Source organism: Pristiophorus japonicus, chromosome 3 (assembly GCF_044704955.1).
Source record: "Pristiophorus japonicus isolate sPriJap1 chromosome 3, sPriJap1.hap1, whole genome shotgun sequence".
NCBI classification, from domain to species: domain Eukaryota; kingdom Metazoa; phylum Chordata; class Chondrichthyes; family Pristiophoridae; genus Pristiophorus; species Pristiophorus japonicus.
In genome coordinates, this window is record NC_091979.1 from 69,784,515 (window position 1) to 69,805,038 (window position 20,524).

The window sequence follows — 20,524 nt, forward strand, 5'->3', positions numbered from 1 at the left end:
TTGGCCCCCTCCTACTTCTTATCTGCATGCTGCCCCTCGGTGATATCATCCAAAAATACAACGTCAGTTTCCACATGTACGCTGACGACACCCAGCTCTACCTCACCATCACCTCTTCCAAACTCTCCCCTGTCTCTTAATTGTCAAACCACTTGTGCAACATCCAGTAATGGCGAAGTAGAAATTTCCTCCAACTAAATATTGGGAAGACCAAAACCATTGTCTTCAGTTGCCGCCACAAACTCCGTTTCCCAACCACCAACTCCATCTTCTCCCTGAGGATGAGGCAGAACCAGACTGTTCACAATCTTGGTATCATATTTGACCCGAGATGAGCTTCTGACCACATATCCGCTCCATCACTAAGACCATCTACTTCCAACTCTAACATCGCCCATCTACACCTTGCCTCAGCTCATCTACTGCTGAAACCCTCATCCATGGCTTTGTTACCTCTAGACTTGACTATTACAGTGCACTCCTGGCCGGCCTCCCACATTCAATCGTCCATAAACTTGAGGTCATCCAAAACTTGACTGCCCATGTACTAACTCGCACCAAGTCCCATTCACTCATCAAGCATGTGCTCGCTAACCTACAATGGTTCCTGGTTAAGCAACGCCTTTATTTCAAAATTTTCATCCTTGTTTTCAAATCCCTCCATGCCCTCGCTCTCCAGCCCTACAACCCTTCCAGATATCTGTGCTCCTCGAAGGGCTTCTTGAGCATTCCCAATTATAATCGCTCCAGCATTGGCAGCCTTACCTTCAGCTGCCTAGGCCCTAAGCTCTGGAATTCTCTGCCTAAACCTCTCCACCTCTGTACTTCTCTTTCCTCCTTTAAGATGGTCCTTAAAACCTGGCTCTTTGACCTAGCTATTGGTCACCTCCCCTAATATCTCTTTACCTTGCTCGGTGTCAAATTTTGTTTCATTACGCTCCTGTGAAGTGCCTTGGGACATTTTACTACATTAAAGACATTATATGAATGCAAGTTGTTGTTGTGACACCATACCATTAAGATTAGAATTTTGCAATAGAAGCCCTGATTTTAACTCTGGGCAGCAGTTGTCCGGATAGGGGTCGGGGGGTGTTGGAGAGGCAGGGGGGCGTTATGCGGTAAACCGTCCCGATTTCAGCAGCATGAGGCCTGGTAGATTTTAACTTCCAGGCATCATCTGCACAGGCCCAGTCCGGTTCCCACACAAGCATCAGCTGGCTGTGGTCAGGGGCAGAATGTCACGTGGCAGACAGCCACTGCCGGGGATCGAGGAACGATTCCCAGCACTCGTGACTTCTAATTTTGTTGTCAGTGCCTCTCGTAAAGTTCATTTTTACACTGTGCTACTTTCATTTGGGAGTTTTAGAAATTGTTACTGTTTGAGAGGATGGAATCTCAATTCCTTTAATGTAAATCTGGAGCATCTTCTCTCTCTGTCACAGGGGAAGAAACTGAGCAAGCAGTGTGACTAGGATTTGGGAGTTAATCATGAGCATTATAGATTCAAATCACATATTCTAGTAAATGGAACGCATATATCATATCGTAAAATAAATACACCCATTGATAGAGTGCACCACCTGCAATCTATAGGCTTGAACCTTCTGACTCAGAGGCAAGAGGGCTAAGAGTGAACCATGCTAACTTGTTATGTATTTAACCCCTTGTAACCTGCATCACACCTGACCACCAGAGGGCCCACCTGTTGGAGTCCCAAGGCATCCCAGCATCACTTGGGAGCACAGTATAGAAGCAGGCCACCTACGAGGTACCTGGACTCTGGAACCTTAATAAAGGAGCTAAGTTCACACTTGTTCATTGCACACAGTACTCAGTCTCACCATTTATTATGAGTGTAACAATTGGCGACGAGATAATGAACGTGACGGAGGTGCGGTCATTCCTGGGACTCCTTAACAATTTTGGTAATTTCGTACCTGGATTAAGCACTCTGCTAGAACCCCTACATGCGCTACTGCACAAGGGAGACGACTGGGTATGGGGGAATTCACAAGAAGCTGCCCTTAAGAAAGCCAGAAATGTATTGTGTTCTAACAAACTGCTTGTCCTGTATAACCCATGTAAACAATTAGTGTTAGCTTGCAATGAGTCGTCATACGGGGTCGGGTGTGTGTTACAACAGGCGAATGAATAGGAATTTTGCAATCGATTGCCAATGCATCCAGGAGTTTGTCCAAGGCCGAAAGGGCCGACTGCATGGTTGTAAAAGAGGCTCTGGCATGCGTTTACGAGGTAAAAAAATGCACCAGTACTTATTTGGCTTCAAGTTCAAGCTTAAAACTGACCATAAGCTGCTAATCTCGGAGAGCAAAGGGATCAATACCAATGCCGCTGGCCGCATCCAAAGATGGGTGCTCACGCTGTCGGCACACAACTATGTAATCCGCCACAGACCGGGCACAGAGAACTGCGCAGATGCTCTCAGTCGGCTATCATTGCCCACCACCGGAGTGGAAATGGTACAGCCAGTGGACTTGCTCATGGTCATGGAGGCATTTGAGAACGAGAAGTCCCCCGTTACGGCCTGCCAGATCAGGACCTGGACCAGCCAGGATCCTGTACTGTCCCTTGTAAAAAAACTGTGTCCTCCATGCGAGCTGGTCCAGTGTCCCAGTGGAGATGCAGGAAGCGATTAAGCCGTTCCACAGATGCAAAGACGAGTTGTCCCTGCAGGCAGACTGTCTTTTGTGGGGCAATTGCGTGGTCTTGCCCATGAAAGGCAGAGACACATTTATTTGCGAACTGCACAACACCCACCCAGGCATTGTAATGATGAAAGCCATAGCCTGGTCTCATGTATGGTAGCCTGTCATCGACTCAGATTTAGAGTCAACTTGCTCTCATTGAGCAATGCACCCAGAGAGGCACCGCTAAGTTTGTGATCATGGCCATCCAAACCGTGGTCGAGGATCCATGTAGACTATGCGGGTCCATTCCAAGGCAAAATGTTTTTGGTTGTCGTGGACAATTAATCAAAATGGATTGAATGTGCAATCATTTGTGTAAGCACATTCACGGTCACCATTGACTGTCCAGAGGCTGCAAAGAGATTTAGATAGGTTAAGCGAATGGGCTAAGGTTTGGCAGATGGAATACAATGTCGGAAAATGTGAGGTCATCCACCTTGGGAAAAAAAAGAGTAAAAGGAAATATTATTTGAATGGGGAGAAATTACAACATGCTGCGGTGCAGAGGGACCTGGGGGTCCTTGTGCATGAATCCCAAAAAGTTAGTTTACAGGTGCAGCAGGCAATCAGGAAGGCGAATGGAATGTTGGCCTTCATTGCGAGAGGGATGGAGTACAAAAGCAGGGAGGTCCTGCTGCAACTGTACAGGGTATTGGTGAGGCTGCACCTGGAGTACTGCGTGCAGTTTTGGTCACCTTACTTAAGGAAGGATATACTAGCCTTGGAGGGGATACAGAGATGATTCACTAGGCTGATTCTGGAGATGAGGGGGTTACCTTATGATGATAGATTGAGTAGACTGGGTCTTTACTTGTTGGAGTTCAGAAGGATGAGGGGTGATCTTATAGAAACATTTAAAATCATGAAAGGGATAGACAAGATAGAGGCAGAGAGGTTGTTTCCACTGGTAGGGGAGACTAGAACTAGGGGGCACAGCCTCAAAATACGGGGGAGCCAATTTAAAACTGAGTTGAGAAGGAATTTCTTCTCCCAGAGGGTTGTGAATCTGTGGAATTCTCTGCTCAAGGAGGCAGTTGAGGCTAGCTCATTGAATGTATTCAAATCACAGATAGATAGATTTTTAACCAATAAGGGAATTAAGGGTTCTGGGGAGCGGGTGGGTAAGTGGAGCTGAGTCCACGGCCAGATCAGCCATGATCCTTTTGATTGGCGGAGCAGGCTCGAGGGGCTAGATGGCCGACTCCTGTTCCTAATTCTTATGTTCTTATGAAAGCGTACGAGCCATGTTTGCCATGCACGGCTTTCTTAATGTCCTAGTCAACGACAATGGGCTGTGCTTCACCAGTGCTGAATTCAAGGAATTCATGACCCGCAACGGGATCAAACATGTCACATCTACTCCGTTCAAGCCCGCATCCAACAGCCAGGCGGAACGGGCAGTTCAGACCATCAAGCAAAGCTTGAAACTGTTGTGTATCTGTAAAGCATGCACTCCCATGTTCCGCCACCAGGGAGCGCATCCCCTGAAGTCCCAAGGGATCCCAGTATCCTTTGGAAGCACTGTATATAAGCCGGCCCCTAAGGCCTGTTCCTCACTCTGGAGTGTCTTAATAAAGACTGAGGTCACTGTTACTTTAACCTCCCTGTGTGCCGTCTCATCTGTGTTAGGAAGACAATAACTGGGGACGAGTATACGAATCCAACACAAAGATGCAGCAAACTGTGGGCATCCTGGAGAAGTTCTCGGAGGGTGAGGACTGGGAAGCCTATGTCGAATGGCGAGTCCAGTACTTTGTAGCCAACAAGCTGGATGGAGAAGGAAACGCTGCAAAAAGGAGAGCGGTCCTCCTCACGGTCTGCTGGGCACCAACCTACAGACTCATGAAGAATCTTCTAGCTCCAGTGAAACCAACAGATAAGTCATATGAGGAACTGTATACACTGGTTCCGGAGCATCTCAACCCAAGGGAGAGCGTGCTGATGGCGAGGTATCGGTTCTACACGTGCTAGCGATCTGAAGGTCAGGAAGTGGCAAGCTACGTCGCCGAGCTAAGGCGACTTGCAGGACAATGTGAGTTTGATGGCTACCTGGAGCAGATGCTCAGAGACTTTCTTGTACTGGGCAAAGGCCACGAGACCATCCTACGAAAACTTTTGACTGTAGAGACACCGATCCTTAGTAAGGCCATTGCGATAGCACAGGCGTTTATGACCACCAGTGATAACACCAAACAAATCTCTCAGCACACAAGTGCTAGCAATGTTCATAAATTAACTGGAACTGTGTTTGCGAGCAGAAATGTATAGGGCAGAAACCACGAGTCTGCAACTGCCTGCAGGCCTCAGGTGACCCAGATGACTGAGAGTCCGCAACAAAGGATGAATGCAAGGCAATTCACACGTTGTTGGTGTTTGGAGGCTTCCATTCAGCCTATTCATGCCGCTTCAAAGGATATGTTTGCAAGAGCTGTGGAACAATGGGGCACCTCCAACGAACTTGCAGACAAGCTGCAAGCTCTGCAAAACCTGCTAACCACCACGTGGCAGAGGAAGATTGGTCCATGGTGGATCAAAGCAATTTCAAGCCTCAGAGAGAGGAGGCAGATGCTGAAGTACACGGGGTGCAACATTTTTGATGAAATGTCCACCTATAATGCTAAATGTAAAATTGAATGGCTTACCCGTAGCCGTGGAACTGGACACTGGCGCTAGCCAATCCATCATGAGTAAAAAGATGTTTGAGAGACTGTGGTGCAACAAGGCACTCAGACCAGCCCTGAGCCCCATCAACACGAAACTGAGAACGGACACCAAAGAGCTCATCACTGTCCTGGGCAGCGCCATGGTCAAGGTCACGGTGCACGAACTGCCACTCTGGATTGTCCCGGGCAATGACCCCACACTCTTTGGAAGGAGCAGGCTGGGCCAAATCCGCTGGAACTGGGATGACATCCGAGTGCTATCACATGTAGATGAGGCCTCGTGTAGCCAGGTTCTTAACAAATTTCCTTCCCTTTTTGAGCCAGGCATTGGAAACTTTTCCGGGGCGAAGGTGCGGATCCACTTGGTCCCAGAGGCACGACCCATTCACCACAAGGCGCATGATGAGGGAGAGAGTGGAAATCGAGCTGGACAGGCTGCAACGCGAGGGCATCATCTCCCCAGTGGAATTCAGCAAGTGGGCCAGCCCAATTGTTCTAGTACTCAAAAGTGATGGCACGGTCAGGATTTGCGGCGATTATAAAGTAACTATTAATCGTTTCTCGCTACAGGACCAGTACCCGCTACCTAAGGCAGACGACCTATTTGCGACGCTGGCAGGAGGCAAGACGTTCACCAAGCTCGACCTGATTTCGGCCTACATGACGCAGGAGCTGGAGGAGTCTTCGAAGGGCACACCTGCATCAACACGCACAAGGGACTGTTCATCTACAACAGATACCCGTTTGGAATTCGGGCGGCTGCAGCGATCTTCCAGAGAAACATGGAGAGCCTACTCAAGTCGGTACCACGCACGGTGGTTTTCAGGACAACATATTGGTCACGGGTCGGGACACTGTGGAGCACCTACAAAACCTGGAGGAGGTCCTCCAGCGACTGGATCGCGTAGGGCTGCGGCTGAAGAGGTCGAAATGCGTCTTCATGGCAACAGAAGTGGAGTTTTTGGGGAGAAAGATCACAGCGGCCCACAGATGCCAAGACAGACGCTATCAGGAACGTGCCCAGGCCACAGAACTGCGGTCGTTCCTGGGACTCCTCAACTATTTTGGTAACTTCCTACCGGCGTTAAGCACCCTCTTCGAGCCCCTATATTGCGTAAAGGTGAGAACTGGGAATGGGGAATAAAACCAAGTAATTGCTTTTGAGAAAGCCAGAAACATTTAATGCCCCAACAAGCTGCTTGTATTGTATAACCCGTGTAAAAGACTTGTGCTAGCATGTGACGCGTTGTCGTACGGAGTCGGGTGTGTATTACAACAAGCTAACATTGCGGGGAAGTTGCCACCTGTCGCCTATGCCTCTAGGAGCTTGTCTTTGGTCGAGAGGGCCTACAACATGATTGAGAAAGAGGCATTAGCGTGTGTGCTCGGGGTAAAGAAAATGCATCAGTACCTGTTTGGCCTCAAATTTGAGCTGGAAACCGATCACAAGCCCCTCATATCCCTGTTCGCTGAAAGCAAGGGGATAAATACTAATGCCTCAGCCTGCATACAAAGGTGGACAATCACACTATCAGCATATAACTCTACCATCCGCCACAGGCCAGGCACTGAGAACTGTGCGGATGCTCTCAGTTGGCTACCATTGCCCACCACGGAGGTGGAAATGGCGCAGTCTGCAAACTTGTTGATGGTGGCGCAGCCCGCAGACTTGTTGATGATCATGGAAGTGTTTGAAAATGATAAATCACCTGCCACGGCCCGCCAGATTAGGACTTGGACCAGCCAAGATCCTCTGCTGTCCCTAGTAAAAAACTGTGTACTCCATGGGAGCTGGGCCAGCATCCCCGTTGAAATGCAAGAGCTAATCAAGCCGTTCCAGCGGCGAAAGGACGAGCAGTCCAATCAGGCAGACTGCCGGTTGTGGGGTAACCGCGTAGTGCTACCCAAAAAGGGCAGGGAGATGTTCATCTCGGATCTCCACAGCACACACCCGGGTATAGTAATGATGAAAGCGATAGCCAGATCCCATGTGTGGTGGTCCGGTATCGAGTCTGACTTAGAGTCCTGTATACGGCAATGCAGCATGTGTGCTCAGTTGAGCAACGCGCCCAGAGAAGCACCACTAAGTTTGTGGTCCTGGCTCTCCAGACCATGGTCAAGGATCCATGTCGACTCTGTGGGCCCGTTTCTCGGTAAAATGCTCCTGGTGGTGCTGGATGCTTTTTCAAAATGGATTGAATAATGTCGGGAAGCACCGCCACCGCCACCATTGAAAGCCTGAGGGCCACGTTTGCCACCCACGGCCTGCCTGACATACTGGTCAGTGACAACGGGCCATGTTTCACCAGTGCTGAATTTAAAGAATTCATGACCCGCAATGGGATCAAACATGTCACCTCAGCCCCGTTTAAACCAGCCTCCAATGGACAGGCAGAGCGGGCAGTACAACCAATCAAACAGAGCCTTAAACGAGTCACACAAGGCTCACTCCAAACCCGCCTGTCCCGAGTACTACTCAGCTACCGCACGAGTCCCCACTCGCTCACAGGGGTGCCCCCAGCTGAGCTACTCATGAAAAGGACACTTAAAACCAGACTCTCGCTGGTTCACCCCAACCTGCATGATCAGGTAGAGAGCAGGCAGCAGCAACAAAATGTAAACGATGGTCGTGCCACTGTGTCACGGGAAATTGATCTGAATGACCCTGTATATGTGTTAAACTATGGACATGATCCCAAGTGGATCGAGGGCACGGTGATAGCTAAAGAAGGAAGTAGGGTGTTTGTAGTCAAACTAGACAATGGACAAATTTGCAGAAAGCACCTGGACTAAACGAGGCTGCGGTTCACAGACTGCCCTGAACAACCCACAGCAGACACCACCTTTTTCGAGCCCACAACACACACACAAAGGATCAACGACACCACCCCGGACCAGGAAATTGAGCCCATCACGCCCAACAGCCCAGCAAGGCCAGGCTCACCCAACAGCCCTGCAAGGCTAACAACACGCTAGCCCAGCAAGGGCACAGCCAACACACCAGAACAGACATTTGTACCGAGGCGGTCCACCAGGGAAAGAAAGGCTCCCGACCGCCTCACCTTGTAAATTGTTTTCACTTTGACTTTGGAGGGGAGTGATTTTGTGTATCTGTAAAGCATGCACTCCCATGTTCCGCCACCAGGGAGCTCATCCCCTGAAGTCCCAAGGGATCCCAGCATCCCTTGGGAGCACTGTGTGTTAGCTGGCCCCGAAGGCCTGTTCCTCACTCTGGAGTGTCTTAGTAAAGACTGAGGTCACTGTTACTTTAACCTCATCTGCAGTCTCATCTGTGTTCGGAACACAATAGAAACGTGTGGCGGAAGGCTCCCTGCAGACCCGGTTGTCCCGAGTGCTGCTCAGCTACCGCACTAGACTCCACTCACTCACCGGGATTCCCCCAGCTGAGCTGCTCATGAAAATGATGCTTAAAACAAGGCTCTCTCTTGTCCACCGTGATCTCCATGATCACGTGGAGGGCAAGCAGCATCAACAAAATGTGTACCATGACCGCGCAAATTTGTCACGCGATATTGAGATCAATGATCCTGTGTTTGTGCTCTATTATGGACATGGTCCCAAATGGCTCGCTGGCACGGTCACAGTCAAAGAGAGGAGTAGGGTGTTTCAGGTCAAACTGATCAATGGACAAATGTACAGAAAACATTTAGATCAAATCAAATTGCGGTTCACCAACAGCTACGAACAACCCCAAGAGGACACCACCAACTTTGACCTTCCAACACACACACAAGTGGCAACTGACATCATAGTTGACCACGGAACTGAACTCATCATCCCCAGCAGCCCAGCAAGGCCAGCTGCTCAACAGCCCAGTGAAGAACTGACCAACCCACCCACACCAGCATTTGTACCGAGACGATTGACAAGGGAGCGCAAAACCCCAGATCGTCTCACCTTGTAAATAAGTGTATTGTTGACTTCACGGGGGAGTGATGTTATGTATTTAACCCTTTGTAACCTGCATCCCTCCTGACCACCAGAGGGCCCACCTGTTGGAGTCCCAAGGGATCCCAGCATATAAGCAGGCCACCCACGAGGTACCTGGACTCTGGAACCTTAATAAAGGAGCTAAGGTCACACTTGCTCATTGCACGCAGTACTCAGTCTCACCATTTCATATGAGTGTAACAATAACCACTTTGATGTAAGTAACAAATGGAGAAGACCTGAAAATTTAGGGGAAAAAAACAGGTTACTCTCTACAAAATTTTGGAGATGCAGCTAGTCACACTAGTCATGCCATTGTGATTTTGTGATGTGATTATCGGTCTTAAAGATGGGAAATATTTTTCTTTATCTGTGCTGCTCTAAATTTATGTTATCGGTTTAGTCATAGGAAGAATAAACCATATACTAGGACCCCTTTATTCAATATTGCCTGCTTTTCTGAATGAAAGTTTCCTGTGCGTACTTTGCTTTTATCTTCTTTCATACTGTTCTGGACTGCATAAATTTAACTAGAGTCAAGGTAGGAGTTTTCAGAGTGGATATGCTGATAATTATTGGCATTCCAATTTTCAATATGGCCAACCACACCTTTTATTGGGTAACGACCTCATTTTCTGTGTTATAGCTGTTGGCCAGAAGTTGCATCTTAACACATTGCCAAAACATCACCAGGGTAAATAATCATGCCAATTGTTGTGATCTGTGTGCAATTCAAATTATAGTCCAATCTACTTAAACTGTTGGTTTTAATTATGCTTGTTGTTGATGGGAGCAAGTTCAGTCTTGGTATCATATTTAATTGCATTGTGTAAGTATAATAAAATTTGTGTATTTTCTTCAGAAACGATAATGCATAATTGCAGTCAAAACAGGGCTGAGTAAGACTGGCTCTGAGGAGGTGATGCAAATGTTAGATTGGGTATTATTTAAATGGTATATTTTATTGTACTTTTAAAGAGTAGTTGCACACCTTCTGCCATTTGGAACTGTTCCGTTCAGTGAAAAACAATGCCACTGAGATAAAGTCTTCACTCAGAGAATGAGGACTACCACATTTTCTCGAAGTAGTTTTTTCCTTCAGCTTGTGAATTAAGATCCAGATGTACAGCTTTCATTTGTCGATCATATATTAACATCACACACAAAAACTAGAGCAAATGAATATTATTTATGGTGATACAGAATAATTCTTTGTTTAGCAGTACAAATATTGTTACCTGTGATCAGCTCAGAATGTGGATATTGACGCAGTTTGGTTAAGTATTTATATTATTTTTATATTTTATAAGTTACCAAAATCAATTTGACTCGGAAATTATGTTGTGTGAAATTACATTAAGACTTAACATGTTTGCATTAAATATATTTGCTATTTTACCAGAGGTGTTAACCTGTTAAAGTAATAAGTTAATGCCTCTATTAAAATAGCAAACAAAGCAATTTGATATGATCAGCATTCATATGGTACTATCAGACATACTTTCAAAGCTTAATATTAATAATATCCATTCTGAGTTTATTACTTTTGAGCAATGTGAAATTGAACAAATGTTGATATATTATGAGCATCGCATATTTTGCATTCTTGTTGTCAAGGTAATAACTTTACACTGCTACAGGCCTTAATTCCAATTTGCCTAGTATTGTGTATATTGAATTTAATCAACTCTCAGTCTGGTTACCAAGTGGGGAGTGCTATCTTGCAGGGAGACAACTGATGTTCTGTCTCTAATTAAAGCAAACTTCCAGCTGTCCAATTCATGAAGCACAACTGGTGTCCATAACCTCCCTCCACTGCTTTAAAGAGGAAGGTATGGAGATGAACAACTATAAATGAAAATGAATCAACAAGTGTTATTTTTTTAAATTGAAACTTTATTGTTCTAAGGAAAAATTATTTTAATTTTACTGCAGGATTACATGGATTCAAATAAATATATACAAGAGTTGCTGAAACAGTTGGAAGAATCACAAAGGAATGTTCGGAGGTACGTACCATAAGAATGCTATTTGTCAACAACTTGCAGTTCTGTAGCACTCATTACATACAGAGAGACATCTTGGAGCACTTTTCAAGGATATTGAGTGAAAATTGAGCAAAGGGCAAAAAGAGACACAGGTGAGGAGAGGGCAAAGAGAGAACCAGAACATAGATCTGGAGGAGATCATGGAGGAAGTGTGGAGTGAGGCTGTTGTGTCCTTACACACTACTATAAATTCACACGAGACACATTCTGCAGACAAAGTCACTCTGTGACTTAACCTTTATTCACAGGATCAAGAAGTGAAGAAGGTGGGTGGAGCTTCCCCTTTTATACCTGAAAGACCAGGCTAGGAGTGTCTCCCACAAATTCAACCCCTGTGGTCAAGGTGTGCATTTCTTAGGTGTATATAGTATGCAGTGTTGTTACATGAAGGTTACAATTACATGAAGGTTACATACATGACAGAGGCCATGGTGGAATTTGCAGGTGAGGATGAGAATCTTGGTCAATTTCCAGGGATACAAACAGCCAGTGAAGCTTTGTGAGGACAGGGCATTTTTTCTTTTAGTTCACATGAGAACATGGGCCACAACATGCTGGATAATTTGTAGTTTTTGCATGGTGGAAATAGCGATGCCAGCAAATAAAATATTGGAGAAGACTGGCTGAGATTAAAAATATGGATTAGGGTTTCAACAATGGAAGAGGAAAAGTAAGGGAAGAAATGGGTAATGTTCTGGAGATAGATAAAAACACTTTTGATAGCAGACTGGATAAAGGTGGGGAAACTGAGCTTAAGATTCAACAGTACACCATAAGACGTTTATCCTCACTCAACCCACACCACACCTAAATTTATCTTGTCTATGAAGTCCTGTAACCCCCTTCCCCTCACCATTGTGTTCCAGTTCCTGACCACCAATCTTCAGTCCTATGAGGAGTCTGTGAAGTAGGTTAGAGATCAATACCTGAAAGGGGAATAGGCAGGAGGGAAAGGTTAGGAGTAGAAGGAATCTGAGGAGCCACAGGCAGCAGAGCAGATGCCGTTAATATTCAGCATGAAAAGATCTAATAATTCTTCATATTTGGCGTCTGAGGTGAGCATGGATGGAAGTTGTTTGAAGGAAATGGTTTGTTGTGGAGAAGAGGAATTGAGAGTTCTTAATCTCCAGGATGATCTCCGAGTCACAAGAGGACTTAGTCATAGGAAGTGATGGTAGACTTTGAGATGATCCAGCCCTATTTTGCGATTGATGGTGAATTCAGTTGTCGGCCAAATGCTTTCCAGCTTGTGGGCAATGAGGTGGAGGGGATAGGATTTCATAGCAACTACTTGACATAACTTTTGCTATAAAATTAATGGCACACTGGTAAATGGAAAGTCATTTCATTTAATCTTAAAGTCCTTAGTAGATGCTAGTGATACACTTTTTTACCTGGGGAATGGGACTAACTGAAACTTGACTAACTCTTGAAAAGAGCCGGCGCAGACTCGATGGTCCGAAAGGCCTCCTTCGATGATTTTTTTCCCATTTCCTCAGCTTTCTCCTCTTTCTCCCAGTTTTTTCCCCTTGTGCTTTGAAAATGGTGAAGCGACACCAGGCTTCTTTACCCAAATGGACAAATGTGAGTCTAAATAGAGAGTGTAGGTAAGCTATTTAATCATAATGGACATCATGGCTGAGGCCTGCCATATCTCCTACATTACAACAATGATTGCATTCCAAAGTACTTTGTTGACTGTGAATCGCTTGGATGTCCTGAGATTGTAAAAGGCAATATATAAATACAAGTCCTTCTTTCTTTGTTCCATATAATCATTGGGAATTTCCTCGGTGGTTCTCCTGATCAGCCGTCGTGACTATGGCGGAAACTCTGTTTATGCAGTCTCCCCAGGGTTCCACCAAAGATCAGGAGAACCCCTGAAGGAAATTCCCAGTATTTATATTTTAAGTATTGTATACTTTGCATATATGGAATACTTTGAAATAAAAACAGTCCAGTTTGGATTAAATTACATTTATTTTGCATGATATTTTTATTTTGGAGCTCTGATTCTTGATTACTCAATTTTTTGCTGTTGGCTTCTTATAGAATCATAGAAGTTTACAGCACAGAAGGAACCCATTCTGCTCACGGCACCTGTGCCGACTCTGAAAGAGCTATCCAATTTGTACCAGTCCCCTTCCCTAACCTCATACACTTTTAAATTTTACTTTTTCAAATATTTATCCACTTTCCTTTTAAAAACTATTTAAAAAAAACTGCTACCACCATTGTTCTAGAAACATAGGAATCTACAGCACAGAAGACGGCTATTTCGGCTCATCGTGTCCGCACCAGCCGACAAAGAGCCACACGGCCCTCGGCCAGCAGCTCTGAAGGTTACAAATAAACCAATGAACAATGGCGGAAAGGAAACGAGCACCCAGACCAAGCAGTCCGCTCCACACAACTGCGACACACCTTGCACCGAAACATTCTACACTCCACCCCAAGTGATCTCCTGGGAGAGGCAAAAACCAGATAAAAACCCAGGCCAATTGGGGAAAAAAATCTGGGAAAATTCCTCTCTGACCCATCCAGGCGATTGAAACTAATCCAGATCACCCTGGCCATATTCGATTCCCTGCACTACTTACCATCGTATCTGCGCCAGCCAACAAGAGGTTATCCAGTCTAATCCCAATTACCAGCTCTAGGTCTGTAACCCTGCAGGTTACGGCACTTTAAGTGCCCATCCAAGCACCTTTTAAATGTGGTGAGGGTTTCTGCACCACCACCCTTCCAGGCAGTGAGTTCCAGACCCCCACAACCCGTTGCGTCAAGAAGCCTCCCCTCAAATTCCCTCTAACCCTTCCACCAACCACATTAAAACTATGCCCCCTCGTAATTGAGCCCTCCACCAAGGGAAATAGGCCCCTGCTATCCACTATATCTAGGCCCCTCAAAATGTTGTACACCTCAATGAGGTCTCCTCTCAGCCTCCTCTGTTCCAATGAGAACAAACCCAGCCTATCTAAACTGTCCTCATATCTAAGATTCTCCATTCCAGACAGCATACTGCACCCTCTCTAATGCAATCATGTCCTTCCTTTAATATGCCGACCAGAACTGCGCGCAGTACTCCATCTGTGGCCTAACCAAAGTATTATACAATTTAAGCATAACCTCCCTGCTCTTGTATTCTATGCTTCGGCCAATAAAGGCAAGCATTCCGTATGCCTTCTTAACCACTTTATCCACTTTCAGAGATCTGTGGACAAGCACTCCAAGGTCCCTTTGTTCATCTACACTTTTAAGTGGCCTACAGCTTAATGTGTATACCCTTTCATTATTAGCCCTCCCAAAGTGCATTACCTCATACTTCTCCGAATTAAATTCCATTTGCCAGTGCTCTGCCCACCTGACCAGTAGATTGATATTCTCCTGCAGTCCATGACTTTCCTCTTAATTATCAACCACACAGCCAATTTTAGCGTCATCTGCAAACTTCTTAATTATACTCCCTATATTCAAATCTAGATCATTGATGTATACCACAAAAAGCAAAGGACCCAGTACTGAGCTCTGCGGAACCCCAATGGAAACATCCTTCCAGTCACAAAAATATCCATCAACCATTACCCTTTGCTTCCTACCTCTCAGCCAATCTTGGATCCAACTAGCCACTTTGCCCTGGATCCCATTGGCTTTAACCTTTGTGACCACTTTATCATGTGGGACTTTATCAGAAGCTTTGCTGAAGTCCATATACACTACATCGTACGCACAACCCTCATCGATCCTCCTGGGTACCTCCTCAAAAAATTCAATCAGCTTAGTCAAACACGATCTTCCCTTAACAAATCCGTGCTGACTGTCCCTAATTAATCCTTGCCTTTCCAAATGTAGATTTATCCTGTCTTGTCTTTCAGGATTTTTTCCAATAATTTTCCCACCACTGAGGTTAGGCTGACAACCCTGTAATTACTCGGTCTATCCCTTTCTCCCTTCTTAAACAAGGGTACTACATTAGCAGTCCTCCAGTCCTCCGGCACCATGCCCAAATACAAAGAAGTTTTCGAGAAGGTATTCCATTTTCTAATAGCCCTGTTCTAAAAAAAATCTCCTGTCCCCCTCCCTTTATTCTTTTGGTGATGATTTTAGATCTATGCCCTCTTGTTAACTTGTTGTAAATGTCTATCGTAGATTTTGACTAATAAGCTTAACTTGCTGAAGAATTTGGCCAACTGAGAGAATTTGTGAAATATATCCGTAAGTATTTTAATGAAATTTAGACAGTTTATTCTAAAGCATGCAATTTGCAATTAGATTTTTGTAGCAAGCTATTGGTAAGTAACTAATGATCTGATTTTTAATTTTGTTTTTCAATGGTAATTTATACATTTTTTTTAAAACACCAGTGCTGTTAATAGATCCAATTTTGTGGTGGGTGATTTTATTTTGAATAATGTTCAGACATTTGCAGCCTATGAATCAGTAGTCGTGGAATGAACATGTCAGTAACAATTCATTTTAGACAGAATTATATGATAACAAAATATTGTCATAATATACAAGAAATGAAAGGTGACAGTAACCTTGGTAAAGCAGTTACGTATGAAATAGCTTTAATTTATTTTTTCCATGTTGAATAGTGAAATGTCACTGTTCACATTTTATCATTTACTTTAGACGAATCAATCTCAAATAGCTTTAGACGTATGTAGTCAAGTGTTAATGTTATTAAAAATATCAAACTGTTGATGGAAAAAAAAATTCAACCACAGGAACAAAATGGTTAATACAACAGTTTAAGCAACAACATATTATGGTTTAAATTTGAGATGATACATTCTGTAGAATAAAGATGCAAGATGTAAATTATAACCAACAAGAACAAAAGCCTGGATATTTTGAGGCTTTAAAATGTTAGAAACATTTTGGTGTATACTTCAATTAATGCCCTTTTTTGGAACAATTTATAGTTGGGGGGTCTGGCCTTTATAGCTTTGGTTCTTTCATTGCAATAATATTTTTAACAGGAATAGTTTTATTTTCATTCCGGGAACAAAGGTTGTTTTATGCAATTTTCTCTTAGGTTTGCTTGTTCACATCCCAGTAACTAAAAGAATAGGGTCTCTTTCAGTGCCCCCATGTAAAACTGCTTACAAGCATTTAATAAACACAAAAAGGAGATATATAGCTGAAGGCCTCTAAGGAACATGGGAAAACACTTGGATATACAGGGGTGCTACTAGAGTGTCTGCAGCCAGACAGATGTCCTGATAAATCAGCCCACAGTACTTCTCAGACTTTATTATTCTGAGGATTTGTGGTTGGCTGATGGTTGTAACCCATTGGGTCACTGGTCACTGAACCTGACATTGAACGATAGGATTGAGTTTACTTTGAGCAAGCTAATAAAACCAAGGATACAAATCTTGAACAGTTAGCTTCTCAGACATAATGGAAACTCATATGGATTTATAACAAGCACAGAGCCAGAGAAACCTCAAAGTGGTGTCATAGTGCAGGTAGAAAATTGTGTACGTGCCGCATTTAAAGTAAAGAATGTCAAGTTTATTTTTTTTTAAGATAACTTAAATAAAGTTTCTGTGGAGTACCGTCTGTTGCTAAAAATTGAAATTTATCACAGCATTCACAAGCTGTCTATTTTAGAGTATGCTTAATAGGTCTTCTTTCCAATCGATGACCTGAATGAGTCTAGACTTTAATATGTGAAGTACAGTACCTTGAAAATATAGGTAAAATGTAGGTTATCCAAAGCCCTATGTAACTTCAGCATTGTTAAGATTATTTTTTTATGTTTTCCCACAGTGATGTGATAAGAAAAGTCCAAGGGAACATAAAAGCATTCATAGAATCTGGGCAACAGTGATTGAATTTTTTCAACTGTAACCCCTGGAAACCCATAATTGTTTAGATCTTAATTTTCCCATGCCTTGTTTTAAAGAGGCACAATGCTCAGCAAATCTTCAGCTGTGCAGAGTAAAATACAAATTTTAATGACTGTTGCGAATAAATAATTGTCTGATGCCTTTTAGTATGCTGTGAAGACACTATTTAGCAGTTTATGCTTTTTTGGCAGAGAATGTTGGGGAAGTAGCTTGAGGTTGATGAAATAAGTGAAGGCAGATTCAAATATTACATGTACCAGGACTTTATTTTTGAGAAAAAAACACTTAACACGGTGAAAGGAGCTGATTGCATTACTTGTTTGAATAAATAATGTATAACTTTCAACACTCAACATCATTCATGTCACCTATGCCTAGCCTCAGAGTAGTACAGTTCCTTCCTAAGCCTGTCTTTAACAGCTTTACCATTATGTTAGATCTGCCTGTCAGTGAGCAACTTATAAAAAATGTGTTTTATGCCAGAAGTTGTGGTCCATCAGAAAGCCTTACAAGAAGGTTTCCACTTGATTTAGGATAAAGGCCACTCCAATAGAAATATTGAATATGGCCCTTACTAATTATACTTGTGCTGTTGTTATCATAAAATATAGATTTACAAAAATATATATACTTTTTTACTGTACCATTAAATAATTTTAAAATGTCAACTATATTCTAATTGTTGGACTTAAACAAAGTAATAATGCCCTTTACCAAGAAATCAAGCATAATAATGTCATAATGTCCCACAGATTTATTAGTATAGAGTTGAATGGACTGTACAAGGGATTTGTATGTTCAACAGTATTTTTGTGGCTTTTTTATGTTCTCAGAATGATTGAAACTTTTTTCTTTAAAAAACACATATTTTATAGCATTTGGAAGCATAATCTTCCATAGAGTATGGATGCCCAATATTTTGGAGCAAGTAGATAGATCCATATGCAACCACTGGAGAAAGAGCTGGTGTACATATCCGCGACATGACTAAAATCGCCTATTTCCACCTCCGTAACATCGCCTGTCTCTGCCCCTGCCTCAGCTCATCTGCTGAAACCCTCATCCATGTCTTTGTTACCTCTAGACTTGACTACTCCAACACACTCCTGGCTGGTCTCCCATATTCTACTCCACATAATCTTGAGGTCATCCAAAACTTGGCAGCCCCTGTCCTAACTCGCACCAAGTCCCGCTCACCGATCAACCTTGTGCTCACTGACCTATATTGGCTCCCGGTTAAGCAATGTCTCAATTTCAAAGTTCTCATCCTTGTTTACAAATCTCTCCATGGCCTCTCCTCTCCTTCAGCCTCACAATCCCCTGAGATATCTGCGCTCCTCAAATTCTGCCATCTTGAGCATCCCTCATTATAATTGCTCAACCATTGGTGGCCGTGCCTTCAGCTGCCTGGGTCCTATGCTCTGAAACTCCCTCCCTGAACCTCTCTGCCTCTCTATCTCTCTTTCCTCCTTTAAGACGGTCCTTAAAACCTACCACTTTAACCAAGCTTTTGGTCATCTGCCGTAATTTCTTCTTATGTGGCTCGATATCAAATTTATTTGTTTTGTCTTATAACACTCCTGTGAAGCGCCTTGGGACGTTTTACTACGTTAAAGGTGCTATATAAATACAAGTTGTTGTGTGATTAAGTTGCTTTGGTGTCTGTCAGAATCACGATCAAATGTTGACACTCATACAAAAATAAATCAGGATGCCCATATAGGAGAACAATTAGGATGCTATCCACTCAAATTGGATAGGAGACTGGAGATCCAATGGAATAGTGTGCAGCAAAATGTTGGTGCTGGAGATGGAGGTTGGCAGCTGATACCAGCGCTGGGAGAAAGAGGCGAGGCTGGGGAGGCCGAAGGACTCCTTGCAGAGCTTGGACGAGCACTGCTGCTCCTCCTGGTCCACAAGGTTTCCACAAAAAAGTTACATTTTTAAAGTATCTTGGCCTCTTCTGGCAGGATTGGGTGACCTTCCCATGCCTGTTCTCAGATAAGTTAAGGTGTTGGGAATGCTGAGCAATGCTCCTACCATCTTAACTCCCTGCCCACACCATTCCCATTGATGCGAGACGGGGATGGCTTTAGTCTATCTCACATTTTCTAAGAAACACACATTTATTTGGTCAATGGAAAAGTGCTAAATCAATAGCTTCATGACCTGAAGACTACTTCAGGCATGTGGATTATCTGCACCTTAAAATGCACTGACCCTGGTAGAAGATACAGCCCTGTTCTTTTTTTCTTTGTGATACTCGGGTATGATCGACTTTTTTGGTTCCCACTGGAAAAAAACTGTATTTGTCTGAATATGCATGCATGACACAAAGATTTCTAATGTAGAGATGCTAGTTGTTGGAGCTGTGAGGTGTTGCCACTGGTGAGCTATCACATACTCCTTTCAGGAAAAAGCAGTGAGGTATTTAAGCATGTGAAGACATCGTTTGTTCTTTCAGGTACTTGAATTTCTCACTGGTTAGTGGAAGGCTGGTAGCTTCTCCTTTTTAACATTTAACATATGTATATATGAATATATTATATATAAATATATAGTGTTAACAGAATGGATTTGAAAACAGCTTCTTCGAAGAAATAGATGCAGGAGTAGGCCATTCAGCCCTCCGAGCCTGCACCACCACTCAATAAGATCATGGCTGATCCTTCACCTCAGTACCCTTTTCCTGCTTTCTCTCCATACCCCTTGATCCCTTTAGCCGTAAGGGCCATATCTAACTCCCTCTTGAATATATCCAATGAACTGGCAGTAGGGAATTCCACAGGTTAACAACTCTCTGAGTGAAGAAGTTTCTCCTCATCTCAGTCCTAAATGGCCTACCCCTTATCCTTAGACTGTGTCCCCTGGTTCTAGACTTCCCCAACATCGGGAACATTCTCCCTGCATCTAACCTGTCCAGTCCCGTCAGAATTTTATATGCTTCTATGAGATCCCGTCTCATCCTTCTAAACTCCAGTGAATACAGGCCCCGTCGATCCAGTCTCTTCTGCTATGTCAATCCAGCCATCCAGGGAATCAGTCTAGTGAACCTTCGCTGCACTCCCTCAATAGCAAGAACGTCCTTCCTCAGATTAGGAGACCAAAACTAAACACAATATTCCAGGTGAGGCCTCACCAAGGCCCAGTACAACTGAGTAAGACCTCCCTGCTCCTATACTCAAATCCCCTAGCTATGAAGGCCAACATACCATTTGCCTTCTTCACCGCCTGCTGTACCTGCATGCCAACTTTCAATGACTGATGTACCATGACACCCAGGTCTTGTTGCA

The 20,524-nt window shown here is 44.0% G+C and overlaps 1 protein-coding gene across 9 annotated transcripts in view; it reads left to right on the forward strand.

The window, feature by feature from the left end:
- Nucleotides 1–20,524, forward strand: part of LOC139259753 (nck-associated protein 5-like) — a 1,255,355-nt gene that overhangs the window by 411,249 nt on the left and 823,582 nt on the right. For 8 of the 9 annotated variants that reach the window (XM_070875434.1, XM_070875435.1, XM_070875433.1 and 5 more), the window contains one exon: nucleotides 11,258–11,331. The exons of the other annotated variant lie outside the window; for it this stretch is intronic. In XM_070875434.1, the coding sequence (XP_070731535.1) occupies nucleotides 11,264–11,331 (68 nt within the window). In that variant the 5' untranslated portion in view covers nucleotides 11,258–11,263. The remainder of the gene's footprint in view (nucleotides 1–11,257; nucleotides 11,332–20,524) is intronic. 9 annotated transcript variants of the gene reach the window in all.